General features: G+C 48.4%; 1 protein-coding gene across 2 annotated transcripts in view; it reads left to right on the top strand.

Moving 5' to 3' along the window:
- The window catches only part of HSPD1 (heat shock protein family D (Hsp60) member 1), a 451,411-nt gene that overhangs the window by 157,880 nt on the left and 265,587 nt on the right, over nucleotides 1–27,944 (top strand). For both annotated transcript variants that reach the window (XM_063934112.1, XM_063934111.1), the window contains exon 6: nucleotides 15,916–16,009. In XM_063934112.1, the coding sequence (XP_063790182.1) occupies nucleotides 15,916–16,009 (94 nt within the window). The remainder of the gene's footprint in view (nucleotides 1–15,915; nucleotides 16,010–27,944) is intronic.

The following is a 27,944-nucleotide window of genomic DNA, read 5'->3' as shown; positions in this document are numbered from 1 at the left end:
ATAGTAAGCCGCTTAAGGCAACTCATTATTAAAAAATTTCGTGTGCTTACATAGGTTGTAAACCTCGGAAGTTTCCAACATCATACTTCAAGTACCCGTATTCGGTTAAACGGGATGGGATGGAAAACTGCGTTCATCTGCACTAACAGTGCAGGTATCTGTGTGGTAAACGTATTTTCAAAGACGTTTGCCTCTATTTGCGTCTGTAAACATCTTTCTACAAGGTGTCACCAAAGTTCAGACTCTATTTATCCCACCTACAGCGCCAGGCGATTTGAGGTTGGGTTCAGATTTATTACAGTTTTCATATTTTGGAACCCTTTCAACAAAGGGGAATTAAGTTTCATATTTTTTGAACCTTTACAACAAATGAGAATTAAGTTTCTTACTTTGGAAAACATTTTTCTTCTAGCCTTGCCTTCGGCAAGGGTGCTTCGGCAAGGGTTTTGTTTTCATATTTGGGTGCCTTGTATTCCAAGCCACCGTATTTAAGTTTTCTCATGACAAAGCAGATCTTCGGACGAAATCCGCTTTCGTATTCTTCACATCAATATACCAATAGTGGTTCCTGTGGGGACAGCACATTCTAGAATTCTGAATGTGGTACACGCATTACGCGTTTATATATGTTCCGAACGTCTACATTACGTGATATAAATACGTTGTTTGTTCTATATAATACTGCAAACTGGGGTTAGCCAGTTTCTCAGCAGACATTATCCAGTTGGATAATAATGACTACAAGTCAGGCTTACTTTAAGGCTAAGTTACAATCGCCTACGTCAGTAATAGTTCATCCCACAGGTTCTGTGGGAATGTCAGACCCAGCGGGTCGTGGAGCGTCTATGACGCGGCTACATAGCCTTCAGTGCACCACGTTTGTGCACGTTTACACGTTATGAATGGTGGCGCCATCAGCATTCAGCTTTGGCCTGCCTACTGTTACAAGTATCAAACAGCTCTCCCGCCCACGAGGGAAGCTTTGGTACGTCCCAAGAGTACTCCAGTGACCCCTAGTGGATGATAAAGAAAATAGGATTTTGGTACTTACCAGGTAAATCCTTTTCTTTGAATCCATAGGGGGCACTGGACGCCCACCCAGAGCAGTTTTACCTGGGTTGTTTTAAGCTCAAGGGAGCTTAGTAAACAAATTTTACTTGGGTGGTGTTAAGCTCAAAGGAGCTTATGGTAACACATTTTCACCGATTGGTTCAAATTATAAAGTTCTATCGGTTAAGGTGTCAACTGTTTAGTTGACAATAAGGTTACAGGTCAACTTTGTGGTTGTCTGTTATGTTATAGGAATTCTCCATTGTCAATCCTCTCTATATCCTGTTCGCTCAGTAAAAAACACTGGCACAGTACACTGAGGTACTTGGGGATATGGAGGGGGGGAAGAGTCCTAAATTTGAATATTCAGTGCCTTTGTTCGGCTACGCCCGTCCATATCCCAAGAGTACTCCAGTGCCCCCTATGGATTCAAAGAAAAGGATTTACCTGGTAAGTACCAAAATCCTATTTTTGCCGGCTGGCATCCAAAATAAATGTAATGTCCATTCTGTCAGGAGGGTATTAGAGACCTGTCACTGGACAGGTGATGCTGACTTAAAAAGCGCATAGAGAGCCTTATAAGGGTGAGGAATTATTTGGGGATGGTCTCTGGGACCTCGTATCCACAGCAACTGCTGGGAAGAAATAATTTTACCTCAGGTTTCCTCACAGACAAAGGTACAGTCCTTTCGGCTTCAGAAAAGCAAGCGGGTCAAATGGCGCTTCCTTTCTGTACAGAGACAAGGGTAGAGGGAAAAAGCTGCACCAGTCAGCCTGTTCCCAGAATCAAGATTCTTCCTCCACCTCCTGTGAGTACACACCATGACGCGGGTGCTCCACAGGTGTAGCCAGGTACGGCGGGGGGCCGTCTCAAAAATTTCAGCAATTAGTGGGCTCGCTCACAGGTGGATCCCTGTTTCTTTTAAGTAGTATTTCAGGGGTACAAGCTGGAATTCGAGATGTCTCCCCCCAGCCGTTTCCTAAAATATGCCTTGCTGACAACTCCCTCAGGCAGGGAGGCTGTGCTAGAGGCAATTAATAAGCGGTATTCCCAGCAGGTAATACTCAAGGTGCCCCTACTTCAACAAGGACGGGGTTACTATTCCACACGGGTTGGGGTACCGAAACCGCATGGTTCGGTGTGACCCATTTTATATTTAAAATCCTTGAACATAAAAAAATTCAAGTTCAAGATGGAATCGCTCAGGGCGGTTATTGCAAGCCTGGACGAGGGGGATTACATGGTATCCCGGGACATCAAGGATGCTTATCTGCATGTCCCCATTTACCATCCTCGCCAGGAGTACCTCAGATTTGTGGTACAGGATTACCATTACCAAGTCCAGACACTGCCGTTTGGACTGTACATGGCACCGAGGGTGTTTTATCAAGGTAATGGCCGAAATGATGATACTCCTTTGAAAAAAGGGAGTTGTAATTATCCCGTACTTGGACAATCTCGTTATAAGGGCGAGGTCCAAGGAGCAGTTGGTAGTCGGGGTAGCACTATTTTGGAAAGTGCTACAACAGCATAGTTGGATTCTAAACAGTCCAAAGTCACAGCTGGTTCCTATGACACGTCTACTGTTCCTGGGGATGGTTCTGGACATAAACCAGAAATAGTGTTTCTCCCGGAGGAGAAAGCCAAGGAGTTGTCATCTCTAGTCAGAGACCTCCTGAAACCAAAATAGGTAGCGGTGCATCATTGCACGCGAGTCCTGGGAAAAATGGTAGCTTCCTACGAAGCAATCCCATTAGACAGGTTCCATACAAGAACTTTTCAGAGGGACCTGTTGGACAAGTGGTCCGGATCGCATCTTCCGATGCATAGGCTGATAACCCTGTCTCCAAGGACCAGGGTATCTCTACTGTGGTGGCTGCAGAGTGCCCATCTTCAAGAGGGCCGCAGGTTCGGCATACAGGACTAGGTCCTAGTGACCATGGATTCCAGCCTTTGAGGCTGGGGGGCAGTCACACAGGGAAGAAACTTCCAGGGACTTTGGTCAAGTCAGGTTATTTCCCTACACATAAATATTCTGGATCTGAGGGCCATTTACAATGCCCTGAGGCCGGCAAGGCCTCTGCTTCAAAACCAGCCGGTACTGATCCAATCAGACAACATCACGGCAGTCGCCCATGTAAACCAACAGGGCGGCACAAGAAGCAGGATGGCGATGGCAGAAGCCACAAGGATTCTCCGATAGGCGGAAAATCATGTGTTAGCACTGTCAGCAGTGTTCATTCCCGGAGTGGACAACTGGGAAGCAGATCTTCTCAACAGACACAACCTCCACCCGGGAGAATGGGGACTACCTCCAGAAGTCTTCCAATAGGATTGTACACCATTGGGAAAGGCCACAGTTGGACATGATGGCGTCCCGCCTCAACAAAAAGCTATAAAAGATATTGCACCAGGTCAAGGGACCCTCAGGCGATAGCTATGGACGCTCTGGTAACACCGTGGGTGTACCAGTCGGTTTATGTGTTCTCCCCTCTGCCTCTCATACCAAAGGTACTGAGAATAATAAGAAGGCGAGGAGTAAGAACGATACTCGTGGATGGCCAAGAAGAGATTGGTACCCAGAACTTCAAGAATTTATATCAGATGACCCATGGCCTCTGCCACTCAGACAGGACCTGCGGCAGCAGGGGCCCTGTCTGTTCCAAGACTTACCGCGGCTGCGTTTGACGGCATGGCGGTTGAACGCCGGATCCTGAAGGAAAAGGGCATTCCGGAGGAAGTCATTCCTACGCTTACTAAAGCCAGGAAAGAGGTTACAGCAACTCATTATCACCGCATATGGCGAAAATGTTGCATGGTGTGAGGCCGAAAGGGCCCCAACAGAGGAATTTCAACTAGGTCGATTTCTGCATTTCCTGCAAGCAGGAGTTAATATGGGCCTAAAACTAGGCTCCATTAAAGTACAGATCTCGGCTCTGTCGATTTTCTTTCAAAAAGAACTAGCTTCAGTACCTGAAGTTCAGATATATATAAAAGGAGTGCTGCATAGTCAGCCCCCGTTTGTGCCTCCTGTGGCACCTTGGGATCTCAACGTGGTGTTGAGTTTCTTAAAATCACATTGGTTTGAACCACTAAAAACCGTGGATCTGAAATATCTCACGTGGAAGGTGGTTATGTTATTGGCCTTGGCTTCTGCCAAGCGAGTATCAGAATTAGCGGCTTTGTCTTGTAAAAGCCCTTATTTGATTTTCCATATGGATAGGGCAGAATTGAGGACTCGTCCCCAGTTTCTCCCAAAGGTGGTGTCAGCGTTTCACCTGAACCAGCCTATTGTGGTGCCTGCGGCTACTAGGGACTTGGAGGACTCCAAGTTGCTAGACGTTGTCAGGGCACTGAAAATATGTTTCCAGAACGGCTAGAGTCAGAAAATCTGACTCGCTGTTTATCCTATATGCACCTAACAAGCTGGGTGCTCCTGCTTCTAAGCAGACTATTGCTCGTTGGATTTGTAGTACAATTCAGCTTGCACATACTGTGGCAGGCCTGCCACAGCCAAAATCTGTCAATGCCCATTCCACAAGGAAGGTGGGCTCATCTTGGGCGGCTGCCCGAGGGGTCTCTGCTTTACAACTTTGCCGAGCAGCTACTTGGTCAGGGGCAAACACGTTTGCAAAATTCTACAAATTTGATACCCTGGCTGAGGAGGACCTTGAGTTCTCTCATTCGGTGCTGCAGAGTCATCCGCACTCTCCCGCCCGTTTGGGAGCTTTGGTATAATCCCCATGGTCCTTACGGAGTTCCCAGCATCCACTAGGACGTTAAAGAAAATAAGAATTTACTCACCGGTAATTCTATTTCTCGTAGTCCGTAGTGGATGCTGGGCACCCATCCCAAGTGCGGTTTATCTGCATTACTTGTACATAGTTATTGTTAACTAAATCGGGTTATTGTTGAGCCATCTGTTGAGAGGCTCTATTGTTTCATACTGTTAACTGTGTTTCATATCACGAGTTGTACGGTGTGATTGGTGTGGCTGGTATGAGTCTTACCCGGGATTCAAAATCCTTCCTTATTGTGTACGCTCGTCCGGGCACAGTACCTAACTGAGGCTTGGAGGAGGGTCATAGTGGGAGGAGCCAGTGCACACCAGGTAGTCTAAGATCTTTCTAGAGTGCCCAGCCTCCTTCGGAGCCCGCTATTCCCCATGGTCCTTACGGAGTTCCCAGCATCCACTACGGACTACGAGAAATAGAATTACCGGTGAGTAAATTCTTATTATCTGCCTCCCCTGCAGTGCACATGGTTTTGCCCAACTGCTAACAAAATTCCTGCTGCAATCAACTTGGAATTACCCCCTAAGTCTCCCCTAATATCCCTTATGGATGCTAGAGAAAATAGGATTTTAATTACCTACCGGTAAATCCTTTTCTCGTAGTCCAAGGGATTTTGGGCGCCCTCGTCAGTGCTGTGACTTTTCTGCAGGTTTTTGTTCTATAGTTAACTGTTCAGATGTTGCTGTTGTAGTTCCCATCTGTTGCTGGTCGTTATGCTTGTGGTGTGCTGGTATATCACTCTCGCTACTCTTTGTTCTCATATTTCCTTCTCTCATATATGTTTTTTCTCCTTCGGGGACATTTTTAACTATAACTTCCTGTGGTAGGGGGCATAGAGGGGAGGAGCCAGCACACCCAGTTGAAGAAATTTAAAGTGCACTGGCTCCTTTGGACCCCGTCAATACCCCATCGTACCAAGTCTCCCCCAATATCCCTTATGTACTACGAGAAAAGGATTTACCAGTAGGTAATTAAAATCTTATTATTGTGTGTTATCCTTTTCTCAAAGTATGTCCGTCTCCTCGGACTCAGTTTTCCTAGGCTGAGTCTGCAGGAGGGGCATAGAGGGAGGAGCCAGCACACACGAATGCTCTTAAAGTGCCAGGCTCCAGTGGACCCGATCTATACCCCCATGGTAACTACATTTCCCAGTATCCACTACGGACTACGAAAAAAGTAATTACCAGTAGGTATTAAATTCCTATTCTGACAGATTACATTGAACATTTTTATTATGGAAGAGGCTTGGCCTACGCCCAGTAAGAAATTTAGAATTCCAAGGAAATGGAATTCCAATTATCCACTTCCGGCTTGGGACTGTTTAAAGAGGGAGGTAGCCCCCAAAGTAGATACGCATGTTATTTGATTAGTGCGAAAATCTACATTACCTCTGCCTTCAACAACATTAAATGATCTCACGGATTGGAGAGTAGATGGTTTTTTTCCTGTCTGGGGCAGTCATAAGACCAGCCATGGCTTAAGCATGGCTAGCTAAAGCAGTGGTTGCCTGGGCAGATGCTTTGTAAGGGGAAATTTCAATGACCTATATAGAAAGCAAAAATCCCATGTTGCATTTATTAAACAGGCTGCAATATTTTTAGAAGAAGCAGCCTTGGATATGTGTACAATTGCCTCTCAAGTATCAGCCTTTTGGCTATGTACATGGAAAGCTGATTCAGAATCCAAGAAGGTTTTGGAGTCTTTACCTTTTACTGGTGATATTCTTTTTCTTAAAGAGTTAACCAATATTTTGGAGTCCGAAGCAGATTCCAAGAAAGTAAGGTTTCCTTCCACATAAAAATTCAAGCCTAAAATTCCAGCTTTTCTGCTTTTTCGGTCTCTTTGGTAGAGACTAAAGCCAGGGCTTTGCAAGTGGCAGTTCAGATATAGCTTCAGTCAGGGGTAATCATTTCAGTTCCTCCTGTACAACGAGGACAGGGTGTTTACTCCAACCTGGTTCTAGTCCAGAAGCCTGTTTCTAGTCCAGTGTTGTTCCAGCCCATGCGCAATTTAAAAATGCTTAACAAGTACTGTATATTTTGGTGCCTCGATTTCATATCGAGACTTTACGTTCCATCATTTTGGCCATGGCGCCCGGGGATTTTATGGTGTACCTGGATATCCAGGATGCTTACCTACATGTTCCTATAGCCCATCAGCGCTATCTCAGGTTCCCTACCCTCCAACAGCATTTTCAGTTTCAGACCCTGCTATTCGGATTGGCCACAGCCCCCAGAGTATTTACCAAGATTATGGTAATGGGAGCTAATCTCCGCTATCAGGGGATAAGAATTTTTCCATACCTCAGCAATCTTTTAATCCTGGCACAGTCTCAGGAATTGCTTCTGTGTCATCTGCAACAGACAATAGTGTCTGCAGAAGCACGGTTGGCTTATAAATTGGTCAAAATCATCTCTGGTCCCGTCAAAGGATGACTCACTTGGGCTGTATTGGATTCAAGCCTTCAGAGTAATTTTACCTCCTGAACAAAATATCCAAAGTTCAGTTAAGGATTCAGGAGCTGCTACACAGTCGAAAGGTATCCATTCACGCAGCAATGGGATTGATGGTGTCAACTTTCAACATGGTAGAGTATGCTCAGTTCCATTCAAGGCCTCTGCAACATCTTATCCTTCCCAAATGGAATTGATTTCATCAGACAATAAAAACGCAAACTGTGGTCCTCACTCTGGAAGTATTAGCCTGGTGGCTACAGACATCCCATCTGGACAAGAGGAGACCCTTTTGGGTATCAGATTGGGAAATTCTGACAGTTGATGCCAGCCTTCAGTGCTGGAGAGCAGTGTCGGGAAGGAATTGCTTCTAGGGGCAGTGCACCAAGGAAGAAAGTTGCCTGACAATAAATATATTGGAACTCCGAGACCATATGCATGGCATTGTTTCAGGCAAAGGACATCCTTCAGGGAAAACCAGTTCAGATCTGCTTGGACAATGCAACGGCAGTAGCGTAACTCAACTGTCAGGACAGAATGCAATGAAAAAGGCAAGGCACACGTTAGTGGGCAGATCTACATCATCCAGCTTTGTCCGCAGTGTTCCTTCCAGGAGACCTAAACTGGGAAGCGGATTTTCTCAGTTGGCACACCATTAATGCGAACGAATGGGCTCTACACCCGGACGTCTTCCAGACCCTGGTCGACAGATGGGGTTTGCCAGAGAGAGATCTCATGGCATCCGTCAGAACCACAAGGTTCCCAAAGCGATCTTTGTTGATGCCCTGGGATTTTTATCTGGCCTACGTGTTTTCATCCCATCGCCCTGTTAACTAGGGTGGTGAGAGAGGTAAAACAAGGAAAGGGTGCCGTGATACTACTAGCTCCGGCTTGATCCAGAAGACATTGGTACACAGATCTGCAGAGTCTGTCGATGGGTGCTCCATTCCTACTCCCTCAATGTCCAGAACTACTGACTTCAAGGACTTTATCACAGACATCCGGATTGACTGTCTTTGACGTCGTGGCTCTTGAGACCTCTATCCTGAAGTCAAGAGGATTCTCATAACAGGTAATTCAAACAATGCTCAGAGCAAGGAATCCTTCCTCAGCTCACATTTATCACCGAATATGGCAAGCCTATATTCATTGGTGCAGTGACCGGAAATTTGATCCTAGGTCTTTCAGAGTTTCCAGAGTCTTAGCATTCCTTCAGGCAGGAATGGATAAAGCTTTAAGGGTGGCTTCCTTGAGCGTGCAAGTGTCAGCACTGACTGGTTCCATAAGAACTACAGGATGCGTGTACTTTTTTTCAAGGGAATGCTGCACATTCAACCTTCTTTTGTTCACCCTACAGTGCCTGGGGACCTAAGTTTAGTTCTAAAGGCCCTTTAAGTTGCCCCGTTGAACCACTTAAGAGTGAATTTTAAATGGTTGACAGCTAAAGTTCTCTTTCTACTGGCTATGGCTTCAGCTTAAAGAATTTCAGATTTAGAGGCATTGCTATTTCCTCCTCCATTTCTGATTTTTTTTTTTTTAAATCCAGATAGAGCAGTTCTCAGAACTAAAGTATCGTCCTAAGGTGGGGTCTAAATTCCACCTTAACGAAGAAATTGTAGTCCCGGTTTTTGGAGGGCTGGACCTGTCTGCGGGAGATGCATTGTTGGACATAGTCTGTGCCTTAAGGATCTACGTAGATCGTACCAGAGCTATCAGAAACAGATTCTTTGTTCTCTACGGTTTTCACAAGAGAGGATGGCCTGCTGGTAAGCAGACACTGGCGAGATGCCTTCGGATGACTATTTCAGAAGCATATTCTCCAGCTGATCTCCCTGTTCCGGCTATTGTCTCTGCTCACTCTGCTCGTAAGGTAGGTCCATCATGAGCAGAACAATGTGGTGCTTCAGCAGAACAGATATGTAAGGCTGCCACATGGTCTTCCATTAACACATTCATTAATTCATTAGACTTTATGCTGTTGACACCATTGCCCAAATTCAGCATCCTAAGAGGCTAAGGATTCTCCTGTCCAATCAGGAGCGTCCCCACCACTAAAATTGCTTTGGGACATCCCAATGTTATCCTGTGGATACCTTGTGAACCCTGCAGGAGAAATATGCTATGGTAAGAACTTGCCGTTAACGGTATTTCTCTTAAGTCCACAGGTTCCACAGGGATCCCACACTGACACACCTGATTTGAGGATCCTTTTACTAACCTCTTCCCTCTTGTACGGAAGGGTGTGCATGTGTGGTGTTTTCGCCTGATTAGGGCCCTACATGATGCTCCTGCCTAGAGCTTTGGAAAACAAGTTGATTTGCCTGAGCCAGGAGGCGGGGATATAGGGACGGGCCTGTTGCATGCTGGGGTGCGGAATAGCTTTGACCATTTGGTGCAAATCCGCTGTCGATCCATCATATCCCAAGGTTATCCTGTGGACTTAAGAACTTACCGTTGATAACGGTATTTCTCGTAACATAACGTATATTTAGTCTGTTCCTTGATATGTTTGGTGTTAACATGGGGATGGTTTGTGACGTGCGACTTGCTGATGCGCGTTGGCGTCATCGGACCACGCCTATCCGGCGGGAAGGCAGGTTCAATCACTTATTGTGTGGGGTTTATAAGGTAAGACACCGGTTTTGTATTTTGTATTGTCCTGACGAAAATCAAAGATTGAAACTGTCTTGCATCTTTATTTTGTACCCTGAGTGCCGCACTATCAGCTGTTATATAGATAGATATATCTATATCTCTATGTATGTATGTATGTATGTATTTATGTATGTATGTATGTATGTATGAGGTGTGTGTGTGTGTATATAATATATATGTATGTGCAGATGTATATGTACAGTGTTAGATTGGTTTGAACTTTCAACCACAAAAAAATATATATTTCTCTATCGTCCTAGTGGATGCTGGGGTTCCTGAAAGGACCATGGGGAATAGCGGCTCCGCAGGAGACAGGGCACAAAAAGTAAAGCTCTAGGATCAGGTGGTGTGCACTGGCTCCTCCCCCTATGACCCTCCTCCAAGCCTCAGTTAGATTTTTGTGCCCGGCCGAGAAGGGTGCAATCTAGGTGGCTCTCCTAAAGAGCTGCTTAGAAAAGTTTAGCTTAGGTTTTTTATTTTACAGTGAGTCCTGCTGGCAACAGGATCACTGCAACGAGGGACTTAGGGGAGAAGAAGTGAACTCACCTGCGTGCAGGATGGATTGGCTTCTTGGCTACTGGACACTAGCTCCAGAGGGACGATCACAGGTACAGCCTGGATGGTCACCGGAGCCTCGCCGCCGGCCCCCTTGCAGATGCTGAAACAAGAAGAGGTCCAGAATCGGCGGCAGAAGACTCCTCAGTCTTCTTAAGGTAGCGCACAGCACTGCAGCTGTGCGCCATTTTCCTCTCAGCACACTTCACACGGCAGTCACTGAGGGTGCAGGGCGCTGGGAGGGGGGCGCCCTGGGAGGCAAATGAAAACCTTTTTTGGCTAAAAATACCTCACATATAGCCTCCGGGGGCTATATGGAGATATTTAACCCCTGCCAGAATCCATTAAAGAGCGGGAGACGAGGCCGCCGAAAAAGGGGCGGGGCCTATCTCCTCAGCACACAGCGCCATTTTCCCTCACAGAAAGGCTGGAGGGAAGGCTCCCAGGCTCTCCCCTGCACTGCACTACAGAAACAGGGTTAAAACAGAGAGGGGGGGCACTAATTTGGCGTTAGAAATATATAAAAGATGCTATAAGGGAAAACACTTATATAAGGTTGTCCCTATATAATTATAGCGTTTTTGGTGTGTGCTGGCAAACTCTCCCTCTGTCTCTCCAAAGGGCTAGTGGGTCCTGTCCTCTATCAGAGCATTCCCTGTGTGTGTGCTGTGTGTCGGTACGTGTGTGTCGACATGTATGAGGACGATGTTGGTGAGGAGGCGGAGCAATTGCCTGTAATGGTGATGTCACTCTCTAGGGGGTCGACACCGGAATGGATGGCTTATTTAGGGAATTACGTGATAATGTCAACACGCTGCAAGGTCGGTTGACGACATGAGACGGCCGACAAACAATTAGTACCGGTCCAGACGTCTCAGAAACACCGTCAGGGGTTTTAAAACGCCCGTTTACTTTAGTCGGTCGACACGGACACTGAATCCAGTGTCGACGGTGAATAAACAAACGTATTCCTTATTAGGGCCACACGTTAAGGGCAATGAAGGAGGTGTTACATATTTCTGATACTACAAGTACCACAAAAGAGGGTATTATGTGGGATGTGAAAAAACTACCGTAGTTTTTCCTGAATCAGATAAATTAAATGAAGTGTGTGATGATGCGTGGGTTCTCCCCGATAGAAAATTATGGGCGGTATACCCTTTCCCGCCAGAAGTTAGGGCGCGTTGGGAAACACCCCTTAGGGTGGATAAGGCGCTCACACGCTTATCAAAACAAGTGGCGGTACCGTCTATAGATAGGGCCATCCTCAAGGAGCCAGCTGACAGGAGGCTGGAAAATATCATAAAAAGTATATACACACAGTCACACATACTGGTGTTATACTGCGACCAGCGATCGCCTCAGCCTGGATGTGCAGAGCTGGGGTGGCTTGGTCGGAGTCCCTGACTAAAAATATTGATACCCTTGACAGGGACAGTATTTTATTGACTATAGAGCATTTAAAGGATGCATTTTCTATATATGCGAGATGCACAGAGGGATATTTGCACTCTGGCATCAAGAGTAAGTGCGATGTCCATATCTGCCAGAAGATGTTTATGGACACGACAGTGGTCAGGTGATGCAGATTCCAAACGGCACAAAGGTGTATTGCCGTATAAAGGAAGAGGAGTTATTTGGGGTCGGTCCATCGGACCTGGTGGCCACGGCAACTGCTGGAAAATCCACCGTTTTTACCCTAAGTCACATCTCTGCAGAAAAAGACACCGTCTTTTCAGCCTCAGTCCTTTCGTCCCTATAAGAGTCATATCTGCCCAGGGATAGAGGAAAGGGAAGAAGACTGCAGCAGGCAGCCCATTCCCAGGAACAGAAGCGTTCCACCGCTTCTGCCAAGCTCTCAGCATGACGCTGGGACCGTACAGGACCCCTGGATCCTACATGTAGTATCCCAGGGGTACAGATTGGAATGTCGAGACGTTTCCCCTTCGCAGGCTCCTGAAGTCTGGTTTACCAAGGTCTCCCTCCGACAAGGAGGCAGTATGGGAAACAATTCACAAGCTGTATTCCCAGCAGGTGATAATCAAATTACCCCTCCTACAACAAGAAAAGGGGTATTATTCCACATTATATTGTGGTACTGAAGCCAGAAGGCTAGGTGAGACCTATTCTAAATCTAAAAAAATTTGAACACTTACAAAGGTTCAAATCAAGATGGAGTCACTCAGAGCAGTGATAACGAACCAGGAAGAAGGGGACTATATAGTGTCCCGAGACATCAGGGATGCTTACCTCCATGTCCAAAATTTGCCCTTCTCACTAAGGGTACCTCAGGTTCGTGGTACAGAACTGTCACTATCAGTTTCAGACGCTGCCGTTTGGATTGTCCACGGCACCCCGGGTCTTTACCAAGGTAATGGCCGAAATGATGATTCTTCTTCGAAGAAAAGGCGTCTTAATTATCCCTTACTTGGACGATCTCCTGATAAGGGCAAAGTCCAGGGAACAGTTGGAGGTCGGAGTAGCACTATCTCGGATACTGCTACAACAGCACGGGTGGATTCTAAATATTCCAAAATCGCAGCTGATCCCGACGACAAGTCTGCTGTGCCTAGGGATGATTCTGGACACAGTCCAGAAAAAGGTGTTTCTCCCGGAAGAGAAAGCCAGGGAGTTATCCGAGCTAGTCAGGAACCTCCTAAAATCAGTGCATCATTGCACAAGGGTCCTGGTAAAGATGGTGACTTCCTACGAAGCAATTCCATTCGGCAGATTTCACGCAAGAATTTTTCAGTGGGATCTGCTGGACAAATGGTCCGGATCGCATCTTCAGATGCATCAGCGGATAACCCTATATCCAAGGACAAGGGTGTCTCTCCTGTGGTGGTTACAGAGTGCTCATCTTCTAGAGGGCCGCAGATTCGGCATTCAGGATTGGATGCTGGTGACCACGGAGGCCAGCCCGAGAGGCTGGGGAGCAGTCACGCAAGGAAAAAATTTCCAGGGAGTGTGATCAAGTCTGGAGACTTTTCTCCACATAAATATACTGGAGCTAAGGGTAAATTTATAATACTCTAAGCTTAGCAAGACCTCTGCTTCAAGGTCAGCCGGTATTGATCCAGTGGGAAAAACATCACGGCAGTCGCCCACGTAAATAGACAGGGCGGCACAAGAAGCAGGAGGGCAATGGCAAAAACTGCAAGGACTTTTCGCTGGGCGGAAAATCATGTGATAGCACTGTCAGCAGCAGTGTTTCATTCCGGGAATGGAAACTGGGAAGCAGACTTCCTCAGCAGGCACGACCTCCACCCGGCAGAGTGGAAACTTCATCGGGAAGTTTTCCACATGATTGTAAACCGTTGGGAAATACCAAAGGTGGACATGATGGCGTCCCGTCTGAACAAAAAACGGGACAGGTATTGCGCCAGGTTAAGAGACCCTCAGGCAATAGCTGTGGACGTTCTGGTAACACCATGGATGTACCAGTCGGTGTATGTGTTCCATCCTCTGCTTCTCATACCTAAGGTACTGAGACTTATAAGACGTAGAGGAGTAAGAACTATACTCATGGCTCCGGATTGGCCAAGAAGGACTTGGTACCCGGAACTTCAAGAGATGCTCACAGAGGACTTATGGCCTCTGCCGCTAAGAAGGGACTTGTTTCAGCAAGTACCATGTCTGTTCCAAGACTTACCGCAGCTGCGTTTGACGGCATGGCGGTGGAACGCCGGATCCTAAGGGAAAAAGGCATTCCGGAAGAGGTCATTCCTACCCTGGTCAAAGCCAGAAAGGAGGTGACCGCACAACATTATCACCACATGTGGCAAAAATATGTTGCGTGGTGTGAGGCCAGAATGGCCCCATGAAGAAATTTCAACTCGGTCGATTCCTGCATTTCCTGCAAACAGGAGTGTCTATGGGCCTCAAATTGGGGTCCATTAAGGTTCAAATTTCGGCCCTGTCGATTTTCTTCCAGAAAGAAGTGGCTTCAGTTCCTGAAGTCCAGAAGTTTGTCAAGGGAGTATTGCATATACAACCCCCTTTTGTGCCTCCAGTGGCACTGTGGGATCTCAACGTAGTTCTGGGATTCCTCAAATCACATTGGTTTAAAACCAGTCAAATCTGTGGATTTGAAGCATCTCACATGAAAAGTGACCATGCTCTTGGCCCTGGCCTGGACCAGGCGAGTGTCAAATTGGTGGTTTTTTTCTCAAAAAAGCCCATATCTGGTTGTCCATTTGGACAGGGCAGAGCTGCGGACTCGTCCCCAGTTCTCTCCCTAAGGTGGTGTCAGTGTTTCACCTGAACCAGCTTATTTTGGTGCCTTGCGCCTACTAGGGACTTGGAGGACTCCAGGTTGCTAGATGTTGTCAGGGCCCTGTAAATATAGGTTCCAGGACGGCTGGAGTCAGGAAAACTGACTTGCTGTTATCCTGTATGCACCCAACAAACTGGGTGCTCTTGCTTCTAAGCAGACTATTGCTAGTTGGATGTGTAATACAATTCAGCTTGCACATTCTGTGGCAGGCCTGCCACAGCCAAAATATGTAAATGCCCATTCCACAAGGAAGGTGGGCTTATCTTGGGCGGCTGCCCGAGGGGTCTCGGCTTTACAACTTTGCCGAGCGGCTATTTAGTCAGGGGCAAACACGTTGGTAAAATCCTACAAATTTGATACCCTGGCTAAGTAGGACCTGGAGTTCTCTCATTCGGTGCTGCAGAGTCATCCGCACTCTCCCGCCCGTTTGGGAGCTTTGGTATTATCCCCATGGTCCTTTCAGGAACCCCAGCATCCACTAGGACGATAGAGAAAATAAGAATTTACTTACCGATAATTCTATTTCTCGGAGTCCGTAGTGGATGCTGGGCGCCCATCCCAAGTGCGGATTATCTGCAATACTTGTACATAGTTACAAAAATCGGGTTATTATTGTTGTGAGCCATCTTTTCAGAGGCTCCGCTGTTATCATACTGTTAACTGGGTTCAGATCACAGGTTGTACAGTGTGATTGGTGTGGCTGGTATGAGTCTTACCCGGGATTCAAAATCCTTCCTTATTGTGTACGCTCGTCCGGGCACAGTATCCTAACTGAGGCTTGGAGGAGGGTCATAGGGGGAGGAGCCAGTGCACACCACCTGATCCTAGAGCTTTACTTTTTGTGCCCTGTCTCCTGCGGAGCCGCTATTCCCCATGGTCCTTTCAGGAACCCCAGCATCCACTACGGACTCCGAGAAATAGAATTATCGGTAAGTAAATTCTTATTTTTAACAGGAGTAGATTCTCTTTCTATACGGTACAGCGTGAAGTCCTAAAAATGGCTCAACATTTTTTTTATTTTTTATTTTTTTTAACTGTTGTACAGGTCCTGTAATTTTCTTGAAGCTAATCTGAGACATGTAGCTTGTGCTCTATTGGTTTTGGAGTTAAATTCCATTAAATTTTTTACAGGATGGAAAAACTCTTCATGATGAGCTGGAGATAATTGAAGGGTTGAAATTTGATAGAGGCTACATTTCTCCATACTTTATAAACACTACTAAAGGTAAGTATGCTACTTTTTCTGCCATTGTGGAACTGGGCACAAGTGTCATTTAAAACTTATGCTTTCATACACTTGCTGAAAAATGGATAGAAATGCATGAAAGCATTGTTTTCTAATATGTTTTCTCTAACGTCCTTGAGGATGCTGGGACTCCGTAAGGACCATGGGTAATAGACGGGCTCCGCAGGAGATTGGACACTTTAAGAAAGCTTTGGACTCTGGGTGTGCACTGGCTCCTCCCTCTATGCCCCCCTCCTCCAGACCTCAGTTTTACACTGTGCCCAGAGCAGGATGGGTGCACTGCAGAGAGCTTTCCTGAGTTCTCTGCCTAGAAGCATTTTTGTTTGGATTTTTTTCTACCTTTTACAACTTTTTCACAGGGAGCACTGCTGGCAACAGGCTCCCTGCATCGTGGGACTGAGGAGAGAGGAGCAGACCTTCTTGTCAAAGATGGGCTCTGCTTCCTCGGCTACTGGACACCATTAGCTCCAGAGGGGGTGAACGCAGGTTGAGGGGGTGAACGCAGGTTCTTACTGGGCGTCCACCCCCGAAGCCGCGCCGCCGTTCGCCTCACAGAGCTAGAAGAACGGAAGACAGAAGTCGTCAGGCGGCAGAAGCCTTCAGCTTCACTGAGGTAACGCACAGCACTGCAGCTGTGCGCGTCATTGCTCCCATACACCTCACATACTCCGGTGACTGTAATGGCGCAGGGGGGGCGGCCCTGGGCAGAAATATAAACCTCTGCATGGCAAAAGACTATATACATGTACAGTTGGGCTCTGTACATGTATATTTCTCTGACGTCCTAGTGGATGCTGGGTACTCCGTAAGGACCATGGGGGTATAGACGGGCTCCGCAGGAGACTGGGCACTCATAAAAGAAAGATTAGGTACTATATCTGGTGTGCACTGGCTCCTCCCTCTATGCCCCTCCTCCAGACCTCAGTTAGTATCTGTGCCCGGCCAGAGCTGGATGCACCCTAGGGGCTCTCCTGAGCTTCCTAGAAAAGAAAGTATTTGTTAGGTTTTTTATTTTCAGTGAGGTCTGCTGGCAACAGACTCACTGCTTTGTGGGACTGAGGGGAGAGAAGCGAACCTACCTGCTTGCAGCTAGCTTGGGCTTCTAAGGCTACTGGACACCTTTAGCTCCAGAGGGATCGAACACAGGCCCAGTCCTCGGTCGTCCGGTCCCGGAGCCGCACCGCCGTCCCCCTTGCAGAGCCAGAAGAACGAAGAGAAGTGAAAATCGGCGGCTGAAGACTCCTGTCTTCATTAAGGTAGCGCACAGCACTGCAGCAGTGCGCCATTGCTCCCTTAGCACACCACACACTGATGGGTGCAGGGCGCTAGGGGCGGGAGCCCTGGGCAGCAATTAGATTACCTTACTTGGCAAAAAGCACATAATACAGTCTAATAAACTGTATATGTGCATTAACCCCCGCCATTATACATTTAAAAACGCGGGAGAAGCCTGCCGATGAAGGGGCGGGGCTATCTTCCTCAGCACACCAGCGCCATTTTCTCTTCACAGCTCCGCTGGAAGGACGCTCCCCAGGCTCTCCCCTGCAGTTCCAGACTTCTAGGTTAAAAAAGAGAGGGGGGGCACATAAATTTAGGCGCAAAACTGTGTATATAAGCTGCTATAGGGGAAAAATCACTCTGTATAGTGTGCATCCCTGCATTATATAGCGCTGTGGTGTGTGCTGGCATACTCTCTCTCTGTCTCCCCAAAGGACTTGGCTGGGTCCTGTCCTCAGTCAGAGCATTCCCTGTGTGTGTGCGGTGTCGGTTCGGCTGTGTCGACATGTTTGATGAGGAAGCTTATGTGGAGGCGGAGCAGGTGCCGATAAGTGTGATGTCACCCCCTGCGGGGCCGACACCAGAGTGGGTGGATATGTGGAAGGTATTAAACGACAGTGTCAACTCCTTGCATAAAAGGTTCGATGACATAACAGCTGTGGGACAGCCGGCTTCTCAGCCCGTGCCTGCCCAGGCGTCTCAAAGGCCATCAGGGGCTCAAAAACGCCCGCTACCTCAGATGGCAGACACAGATGTCGACACGGAGTCTGACTCCAGTGTAGATGAGGATGAGACAAAGGTACAATCCACAAGGGCCATCCGTTGCATGATTACGGCAATGAAAAATGTGTTGCACATTTCTGACATTAACCCGGTTACCACAAAAAAGGGTATTATGTTTGGGGAGAAAAAGCAACCAGTGGTTTTTCCCCCATCAGATGAGTTGAATGAAGTGTGTGAAGAAGCGTGGGGTTCCCTTGATAAGAAACTAGTGAGTTCTAAAAAGTTACTGATGGCGTACCCTTTCCCGCCAGAGGACAGGTTACGTTGGGAGACATCCCCTAGGGTGGATAAGGCGCTCACACGCTTGTCAAAAAAGGTGGCACTGCCGTCTCAGGATACGGCCGCCTTAAAGGAGCCTGCTGATAGAAAGCAGGAGGCTATCCTGAAGTCTGTATATACACACTCTGGTACTATACTGAGACCTGCAATTGCTTCAGCATGGATGTGCAGTGCTGCAGCAGCTTTGTCCGATACCCTGTCAGATAATATTGATACCCTCGACAGGGATACTATTTTGCTAACCATAGAGCATATTAAAGACGTCGTCTTATATATGAGGGATGCACAGAGGGATATTTGCCGGCTGGCATCTAGAATTAATGCAATGTCCATTTCTGCCAGGAGAGTATTATGGACTCGGCAGTGGACAGGTGATGCTGATTCTAAAAGGCACATGGAGGTTTTGCCTTATAAGGGTGAGGAATTGTTTGGGGATGGTCTCTCGGACCTCGTATCCACAGCAACAGCTGGGAAGTCGACATTTTTACCTCAGGTTTCCTCACAGCCTAAGAAAGCACCGTATTATCAGGTACAGTCCTTTCGGCCCCAAAAGGGCAAGCGGGTCAGAGGCGCTTCCTTTCTGCCCAGAGGCAAGGGATGAGGGAAAAAGCTGCACCAGACAGCCAGTTCCCAGGAACAAAAATCCTCCCCCGCTTCCTCTAAGTCCAGCGCATGACGCTGGGGCTCCACAGGCGGAGCCAGGTGCGGTGGGGGCGTGTCTCCGGAACTTCAGCGACCAGTGGGTTCGCTCACAGGTGGATCTCTGGGTTCTGCAAGTGGTATCTCAGGGATACAAGCTGGAGTTCGAGGCCACTCCCCCTCGCCGTTACCTCAAATCAGCCTTGCCAGCTGCTCCCAAAGAAAGGGAGGTAGTACTGGCAGCTATTCACAAGCTGTACCTCCAGCAGGTGATAATCAAGGTACCCCCCCTTCAACAGGGGCGGGGTTACTATTCCACAATGTTTGTGGTACCGAAACCAGACGGTTCGGTGAGACCCATCCTAAATTTAAAATCCTTGAACACTTATATAAGGAAGTTCAAGTTCAAGATGGAATTGCTCAGGGCGGTTATTGCAAGCCTGGAAGAGGGGGATTTTATGGTGTCATTGGACATCAAGGATGCATACCTACATGTCCCCATTACCCACCTCACCAGGAGTACCTCAGGTTTGTGGTACAGGACTTGTCCCTACCAATTCCAGACGTTGCCGTTTGGTCTGTCCACGGCACCGAGGGTATTTACCAAGGTAATGGCCAAAATGATGATACTCCTCCGAAAGAAGGGAGTTATAATTATCCCGTACTTGGACGATCTCCTGATGAAGGCGAGGTCCAAAGAGCAGTTGCTAATCAGCGTAGCACTATCTCAGGACGTGCTGCATCAGCACGGCTGGATTCTGAATATCCCAAAGTCGCAGCTGATTCCTGCGACGCGTCTGCTGTTCCTGGGCATGATTCTAGACACAGAACAGAAGGTGTTTCTCCCGGAGGAGAAAGCCCAGGAATTATCATCTCTGGTCAGGGACCTCCTGAAACCAAAACAGGTGTCTATGCATCACTGCACGCGAATCCTTGGAAAGATGGTAGCTTCTTACGAAGCCATTCCCTTCGGCAGGTTCCATGCAAGGATCTTCCAGTGGGATCTGTTGGACAAGTGGTCCGGATCGCATCTTCAGATGCATCGGTTGATCACCCTGTCCCCGAGGGCCAGGGGGGTGTCTCTGCTGTGGTGGCTGCAGAGTGCTCATCTTCTCGAAGGCCGCAGATTCGGCATACAGGACTGGGTCCTGGTGACCACGGATGCAAGCCTCCGAGGTTGGGGGGCAGTCACTCAGGGAAGAAACTTCCAAGGACAATGGTCGAGTCAGGAAACTTCCCTACACATAAATATTCTGGAACTAAGGGCCATTTACAATGCCCTGAGTCAAGCAGAATCCCTGCTTCAAAACCAACCGGTGCTGATTCAGTCAGACAACATCACGGCAGTCGCCCATGTAAACCGACAGGGCGGCACAAGAAGCAGGATGGCAATGGCAGAAGCCACAAGGATTCTTCGATGGGCGGAGAATCACGTGCTAGCACTGTCAGCAGTGTTCATTCCGGGAGTGGACAACTGGGAAGCAGACTTCCTCCGCAGACACTACCTCCACCCGGGAGAGTGGGGACTTCATCCAGAAGTCTTCAAGCTGATTGTAAACTGTTGGGAACGACCACAGGTGGACATGATGGCGTCCCGCCTCAACAAAAAGCTAAAAAGATATTGTGCCAGGTCAAGGGACCCTCAGGCGATAGCTGTGGACGCTCTAGTGACACCGTGGGTGTACCAGTCGGTTTATTGCTTCCCTCCTCTTCCTCTCATCAAGGTACTGAGGATAATAAGAGAGGAGTAAGAACTATACTCATCGTTCCGGACTGGCCAAGAAGAACTTGGTACCCGGAACTTCAAGAAATGATCTCAGAGGACCCATGGCCTCTGCCGCTCCGACAGGACCTGCTGCAGCAGGGGCGCCCTGTCTGTTCCAAGACTTACCGCGGCTGCGTTTGACGGTATGGCGGTTGAACGCCGGATCCTAAGGGAAAAGGGTATTCCGGATTAAGTCATTCCTACGCTGATAAAAGCTAGGAAGGACGTGACGGCAAAACATTATCACTGCATATGGCGAAAATGTTGCTTGGTGTGAGGCCAGAAAGACAGAGGAAAAACAGAGGAATTTCAGCTGGGTCGATTTCTGCACTTCCTACAGTCAGGAGTGACTATGGGCCTAAAATTGGGATCCATAAAAGTCCAGATCTCGGCCTTGTCTATTTTATTTCAAAAAGAACTGATTTCACTGCCTGAAGTTGACGTTTGTTAAGGGAGTGTTGCATATTCAGCCCCCTTTTGTGCCTCCAGTGGCACCTTGGGATCTCAACGTTGTGTTGGATTTCCTAAAATCACATTGGTTTGAGCCACTTAAGACCGTGGAGTTAAAATATCTCACATGGAAGGTGGTCATGCTGTTGGCCTTTGCTTCGGCCAGGCGGGTGTCAGAATTGGCGGCTTTGTCGTGTAAAAGCCCATATCTGATTTTCCATATGGACAGGGCAGAATTGAGGACTCGTCCCCAATTTCTTCCTAAGGTGGTATCAGCGTTTCATTTGAACCAACCTATTGTGGTGCCTGCGGCTACTCGAGACTTGGAGGATTCAAAGTTGTGGACGTAGTCCGGGCCCTGAAAATCTATGTTTCCTGGACGGCTGGAGTCAGAAAAACTGACTCGCTATTTATCCTGCATGCACCCAACAAGCTGGGTGCTCCTGCTTTAAAGCAGACTATTGCTCCGCTGGATCTGTAGCACGATTCAGCTTGCTCATTCTGCGGCTTGACTGCCGCATCCTAAATCAGTAAAAGCCCATTCCACAAGGAAGGTGGGCTCTTCTTAGGCGGCTGCCCGAGGGGTCTCTGCTTTGCAACTTTGCCGAGCTGCTACTTGGTCGTGTTCAAACACTTTTGCAAAATTCTACAAGTTTAATACCCTGGCTGAGGAGGACTTTGAGTTTGCTCATTCGGTGCTGCAGAGTCATCCACACTCTCCCGCCCGTTTGGGAGCTTTGGTATAATCCCCATGGATCCTAACTGAGTACCCAGCATCCACTAAAACGTCAGAGAAAATAAGAATTTACTCACCGGTAATTCTATTTCTCTGACGTCCTAGTGGATGCTGGGAACTCCGTAAGGACCATGGGGAATAGCGGCTCCGCAGGAGACTGGGCACAAAAGTAAAGCTTTAGGACTACCTGGTGTGCACTGGCTCCTCCCCCTATGACCCTCCTCCAAGCCTCAGTTAGATTTTTGTGCCCGGCCGAGAAGGGTGCACACTAGGGGCTCTCCTGAGCTTCTTAGTGAAGTTTAAGTTTAGGTTTTTTATTTTCAGTGAGACCTGCTGGCAACAGGCTCACTGCATCGAGGGACTAAGGGGAGAAGAAGCGAACTCACCTGCGTGCAGAGTGGATTGGGCTTCTTAGGCTACTGGACACCATTAGCTCCAGAGGGACCGAACACAGGCCCAGCCTCGGAGCTCGGTCCCAGAGCCGCGCCGCGGGCCCCCTTACAGAGCAAGAAGAGGTCCGAAAAAATCGGCGGCAGAAGACATCCGTCTTCAACAAGGTAGCGCACAGCACTGCAGCTGTGCGCCATTGTTACTCAGGCACACTTCACACTCCGGTCACTGAGGGTGCAGGGCGCTAGGGGGGGGCGCCCTGAGCAGCAATGTAAAACACCTTGGCTGGCATAAATACACCACATACAACCCCCAGGGCTATATGGATGTATTTTAACCCCTGCCAGAACTCACCAAAAAAGCGGGAGAAAAGGCCGCCGAGAAGGGGGCGGAGCCTATCTCCTCAGCACACGGGCGCCATTTTCCATCACAGCTCCGCTGGAAGGACGTCTCCCTGACTCTCCCCTGCAGTCCTGCACTACAGAAAAGGGTAAAAAAGAGAGGGGGGCACTAATTTGGCGCAGTTTTGATACTAACAGCAGCTATAAAGGGAAAAGCACATTTTATAGTGGTATTCCTGTCTATATATAGCGCTCTGGTGTGTGCTGGCATACTCTCCCTCTTTCTCCCCAAAGGGCTAGTGGGGTCCTGTCCTCTATCAGAGCATTCCCTGTGTGTGTGCGGTGTGTCGTTACGATTGTGTCGACATGTTTGAGGAGGAAAATGAGATGGAGGCGGAGCAATTGCCTATTATACAGTTGTCACCCCCTAGGGAGTCGACACCTGAGTGGATGAGCTTATGGAAGGAATTGCGTGACAGTGTCAGCTCTTTACGACAGACAGTTGACGACATGAGACAGCCGGCTACTCAGCTTGTGCCTGTCCAGGGGTCTCAAACGCCATCCGGGGCTTTAAAACGCCCGTTACCTCAAATGGCAGACACAGACACGGATACTGACTCCAGTGTCGATGATGAGGAGACAAACGTGACTTCCACTAGGGCCACACGTTACATGATTGAAGCAATGAAAAATGTATTGCATATCTCTGATAATACAAGTACCACTAAAAAGGGTATTATGTTTGGTGAGAAAAAACATCGTACCCTTTCCCGCCAGAGGATAGGGCACGTTGGGAAACACCCCCTAGGGTGGATAAAGCGCTCACACGCTTGTCTAAACAGGTAGCACTACCCTCTCCTGATACGGCCGCCCTAAAGGAACCTGCCGATAGAAAGCTGGAGAATATCCTAAAATGTATATACTCTCACACGGGTGTTATACTGCGACCAGCAATCGCCTCTGCCTGGATGTGCAGTGCGGGCCTGGCGTGGTCTGATTCCCTGACTGAAAATATTGATACCCTAGGTAGGGACAGTATATTACGGACTATAGAGCATTTGAAGGATGCATTTCTATATATGCGTGATGCACAGAGTGATATTTGCCGACTGGCATCAAGAGTTAGCGCGCTGTCCATTTCTGCAAGAAGAGGTTTATGGACGCGGCAGTGGTCAGGTGATGCGGATTCTAAAAGGCACATGGAAGTATTGCCTTATAAGGGGGAGGAGTTATTTGGGGTAGGTCTATCAGACCTGGTAGCCACGGCAACTGCTGGAAAATCCAAATTTTTAAACCAGGTAGCTTCTCAACCTAAGAAGACGCCGTATTATCAGGCGCAGTCCTTTCGGCCCCATAAGGGCAAGCGGGCAAAAGGCGCCTCATTTCTGCCCCGTGGCAGAGGGAGAGGGAAAAGGCTGCAACAAACAGCCAGTTCCCAGGAACAAAAGCCCTCTCCCGCCTCCGCAAAGTCCTCAGCATGACGCTGGGGCTTTACAAGCGGACTCAGGCACGGTGGGGGCCCGTCTCAAGAAGTTCAGTGCGCAGTGGGCCCACTCGCAAGTGGACCCCTGGATTCTTCAAGTGGTATCTCAGGGGTACAAATTGGAATTCGAGACGTCTCCCCCTCGCCGTTTTCTAAAGTCTGCTTTACCGACGTCTCCCTCAGACAGGGAGGCAGTATTGGAAGCCATTCACAAGCTGTATTCCCAGCAGGTGATAATCAAGGTACCCCTCCTACAACAGGGAAAGGGGTACTATTCCACACTATTTGTGGTACCGAAGCCGGACGGCTCGGTGAGACCAATTTTAAACCTAAAATCCCTGAACACTTACATACACAGGTTCAAATTCAAGATGGAGTCGCTCAGAGCAGTGATTGCAAACCTGGAAGAAGGGGACTATATGGTGTCTCTGGACATCAAAGATGCTTACCTACATGTCCCAATTTACCCTTCCCACCAAGGGTACCTCAGGTTTGTGGTACAGAACTGTCACTATCAGTTTCAGACGCTGCCGTTTGGATTGTCCACGGCACCCCGGGTCTTTACCAAGGTAATGGCCGAAATGGATACTCCTTCGAAGGAAGGGAGTTTTAGTTATCCCTTACTTGGATCTCCTGATAAGGGCAAGATCCAGGGAACAGTTGGAAGTCGGGGTAGCACTATCTCAGATAGTGCTGCGCCAGCACGGTTGGATTCTCAATATTCCAAAATCACAGCTGATCCCGACGACACGACTTCTATTCCTAGGGATGATCCTGGACACAGTCCAGAAAAAGGTGTTTCTCCCGGAGTAGAAAGCCAGGGAGTTATCCGAACTAGTCAGAAATCTCCTAAAACCAGGCCAAGTGTCAGTGCATCAATGCACAAGAGTCCTGGGAAAGATGGTGGCTTCTTACGAAGCAATCCCTTTTGGAAGAATCCACGCAAGAACCTTCCAGTGGGATCTGCTAGACAAATGGTCCGGGTCGCATCTTCAGATGCATCAGCGGATAATCTTGTCACCAAGGACAAGGGTGTCTCTCCTGTGGTGGTTGCAGAGTGCTCATCTTCTAGAGGGCCGCAGATTCGGCATTCAGGACTGGGTCCTGGTGACCACGGATTCCAGCCTGAGAGGCTGGGGAGCAGTCACACAGGGAAGAAATTTCCAGGGCTTGTGGTCAAGCCTGGAGACATTACTTCACATAAATATCCTGGAGCTAAGGGCCATCTACAATGCTCTAAGCCTAGCAAGACCTCTGCTTCAAGGTCAGCCGGTGCTGATCCAGTCAGACAACATCACGGCAGTCGCCCACGTAAACAGACAGGGCGGCACAAGAAGCAGGAGGGCAATGACAGAAGTTGCAAGGATTCTTCGCTGGGCGGAAAATCATGTGATAGCACTGTCAGCAGTGTTCATTCCGGGAGTGGACAACTGGGAAGCAGACTTCCTCAGCAGACACGACCTCCACCCGGGGGAGTGGGGACTTCACCCAGAAGTCTTCCACATGATTGTGAACCGTTGGGAAAAACCAAAGGTGGACATGATGGCGTCCCGCCTCAACAAAAAAACTAGACCGGTATTGCGCCAGGTCAAGGGACCCTCAGGCAATAGCTGTGGACGCTCTGGTAACACCGTGGGTGTACCAGTCAGTGTATGTGTTCCCTCCTCTGCCTCTCATACCCAAGGTACTGAGAATCATAAGAAGGAGAGGAGTAAGGACTATACTCGTGGCTCCGGATTGGCCAAGAAGGACTTGGTACCCGGAACTTCAAGAGATGCTCACAGAGGACCCGTGGCCTCTACCTCTAAGAAAGGACCTGCTCCAGCAGGGACCCTGTCTGTTCCAAGACTTACCGCGGCTGCGTTTGACGGCATGGCGGTTGAACGCCGGATCCTGAAGGAAAAAGGCATTCCGGATGAAGTCATCCCTACCCTGATCAAAGCCGGGAAGGATGTAACCGTACAGCATTATCACCGTATTTGGCGTAAATATGTTGCGTGGTGCGAGGCCAGGAAGGCCCCTACAGAGGAATTTCAACTGGGTCGTTTCCTGCATTTCCTGCAAACAGGACTGTCTATGGGCCTAAAATTAGGGTCCATTAAGGTTCAAATTTCGGCCCTGTCGATTTTCTTCCAGAAAGAACTGGCTTCAGTTCCTGAAGTTCAGACGTTTGTCAAGGGGGTACTGCATATACAGCCTCCTTTTGTGCCTCCAGTGGCACCTTGGGATCTCAATGTAGTTTTGGGGTTCCTAAAATCACATTGGTTTGAACCACTCTCCACTGTGGACTTAAAATAACTCACTTGGAAAGTGGTAATGCTGTTAGCCCTGGCTTCAGCCAGGCGTGTCTCAGAATTGGCGGCTTTATCCTATAAAAGCCCTTACCTAATTTTTCATACGGACAGGGCAGAATTGAGGACTCGTCCTCAATTTCTCCCTAAGGTGGTTTCAGCGTTTCACTTGAACCAACCTATTGTGGTACCTGCGGCTACTAGGGACTTGGAGGACTCCAAGTTGCTGGACGTAGTCAGGGCCCTGAAAATATGTTTCCAGGACGGCTGGAGTCAGGAAATCTGACTCGCTGTTTATCCTGTATGCACCCAACAAGCTGGGTGCTCCTGCTTCTAAGCAGACTATTGCTCGTTGGATTTGTAGTACAATTCAGCTTGCACATTCTGTGGCAGGCCTGCCACAGCCAAAATCTGTAAAAGCCTATTCCACAAGGAAGGTGGGCTCATCTTGGGCGGCTGCCCGAGGGGTCTCGGCTTTACAACTTTGCCGAGCAGCTACTTGGTCAGGGGCAAACACATTTGCTAAATTCTACAAATTTGATACCCTGGCTGAGGAGGACCTTGAGTTCTCTCATTCGGTGCTGCAGAGTCATCCGCACTCTCCCGCCCGTTTGGGAGCTTTGGTATAATCCCCATGGTCCTTACGGAGTTCCCAGCATCCACTAGGACGTCAGAGAAAATAAGAATTTACTTACCGATAATTCTATTTCTCATAGTCCGTAGTGGATGCTGGACGCCCATCCCAAGTGCGGATTGTCTGCAATACTTGTACATAGTTATTGTTACAAAAATCGGGTTATTATTGTTGTGAGCCATCTTTTCAGAGGCTCCTCTGTTATCATGCTGTTAACTGGGTTCAGATCACAGGTTGTACGGTGTGATTGGTGTGGCTGGTATGAGTCTTACCCGGGATTCAAAATCCTTCCTTATTGTGTACGCTCGTCCGGGCACAGTATCCTAACTGAGGCTTGGAGGAGGGTCATAGGGGGAGGAGCCAGTGCACACCAGGTAGTCCTAAAGCTTTTACTTTTGTGCCCAGTCTCCTGCGGAGCCGCTTATCCCCATGGTCCTTACGGAGTTCCCAGCATCCACTACGGACTATGAGAAATAGAATTATCGGTAAGTAAATTCTTATTTTCTCTAACGTCCTAAGTGGATGCTGGGACTCCGTAAGGACCATGGGGATTAGCGGCTCCACAGGAGACTGGGCACAACTAAAGAAAGCTTTAGGACTACCTGGTGTGCACTGGCTCCTCCCACTAAGACCCTCCTCCAGACCTCAGTTAGATTTCTGTGCCCGGCTGAGCTGGATGCACACTAGGGGCTCTCCTGAGCACCTAGAAAGAAAGTATATTTAGGTTTTTTATTTTCAGTGAGATCTGCTGGCAACAGGCTCACTGCAGCGAGGGACTAAGGGGAGAAGAAGCGAACCTACCTAACAGGTGGTAGTTTGGGCTTCTTAGGTTACTGGACACCATT

This window comes from Pseudophryne corroboree, chromosome 7 (assembly GCF_028390025.1).
Source record: "Pseudophryne corroboree isolate aPseCor3 chromosome 7, aPseCor3.hap2, whole genome shotgun sequence".
In the NCBI taxonomy this organism is placed as follows: Eukaryota; Metazoa; Chordata; class Amphibia; order Anura; family Myobatrachidae; genus Pseudophryne; species Pseudophryne corroboree.
This window is presented reverse-complemented; position numbering and strand designations above follow the sequence as displayed.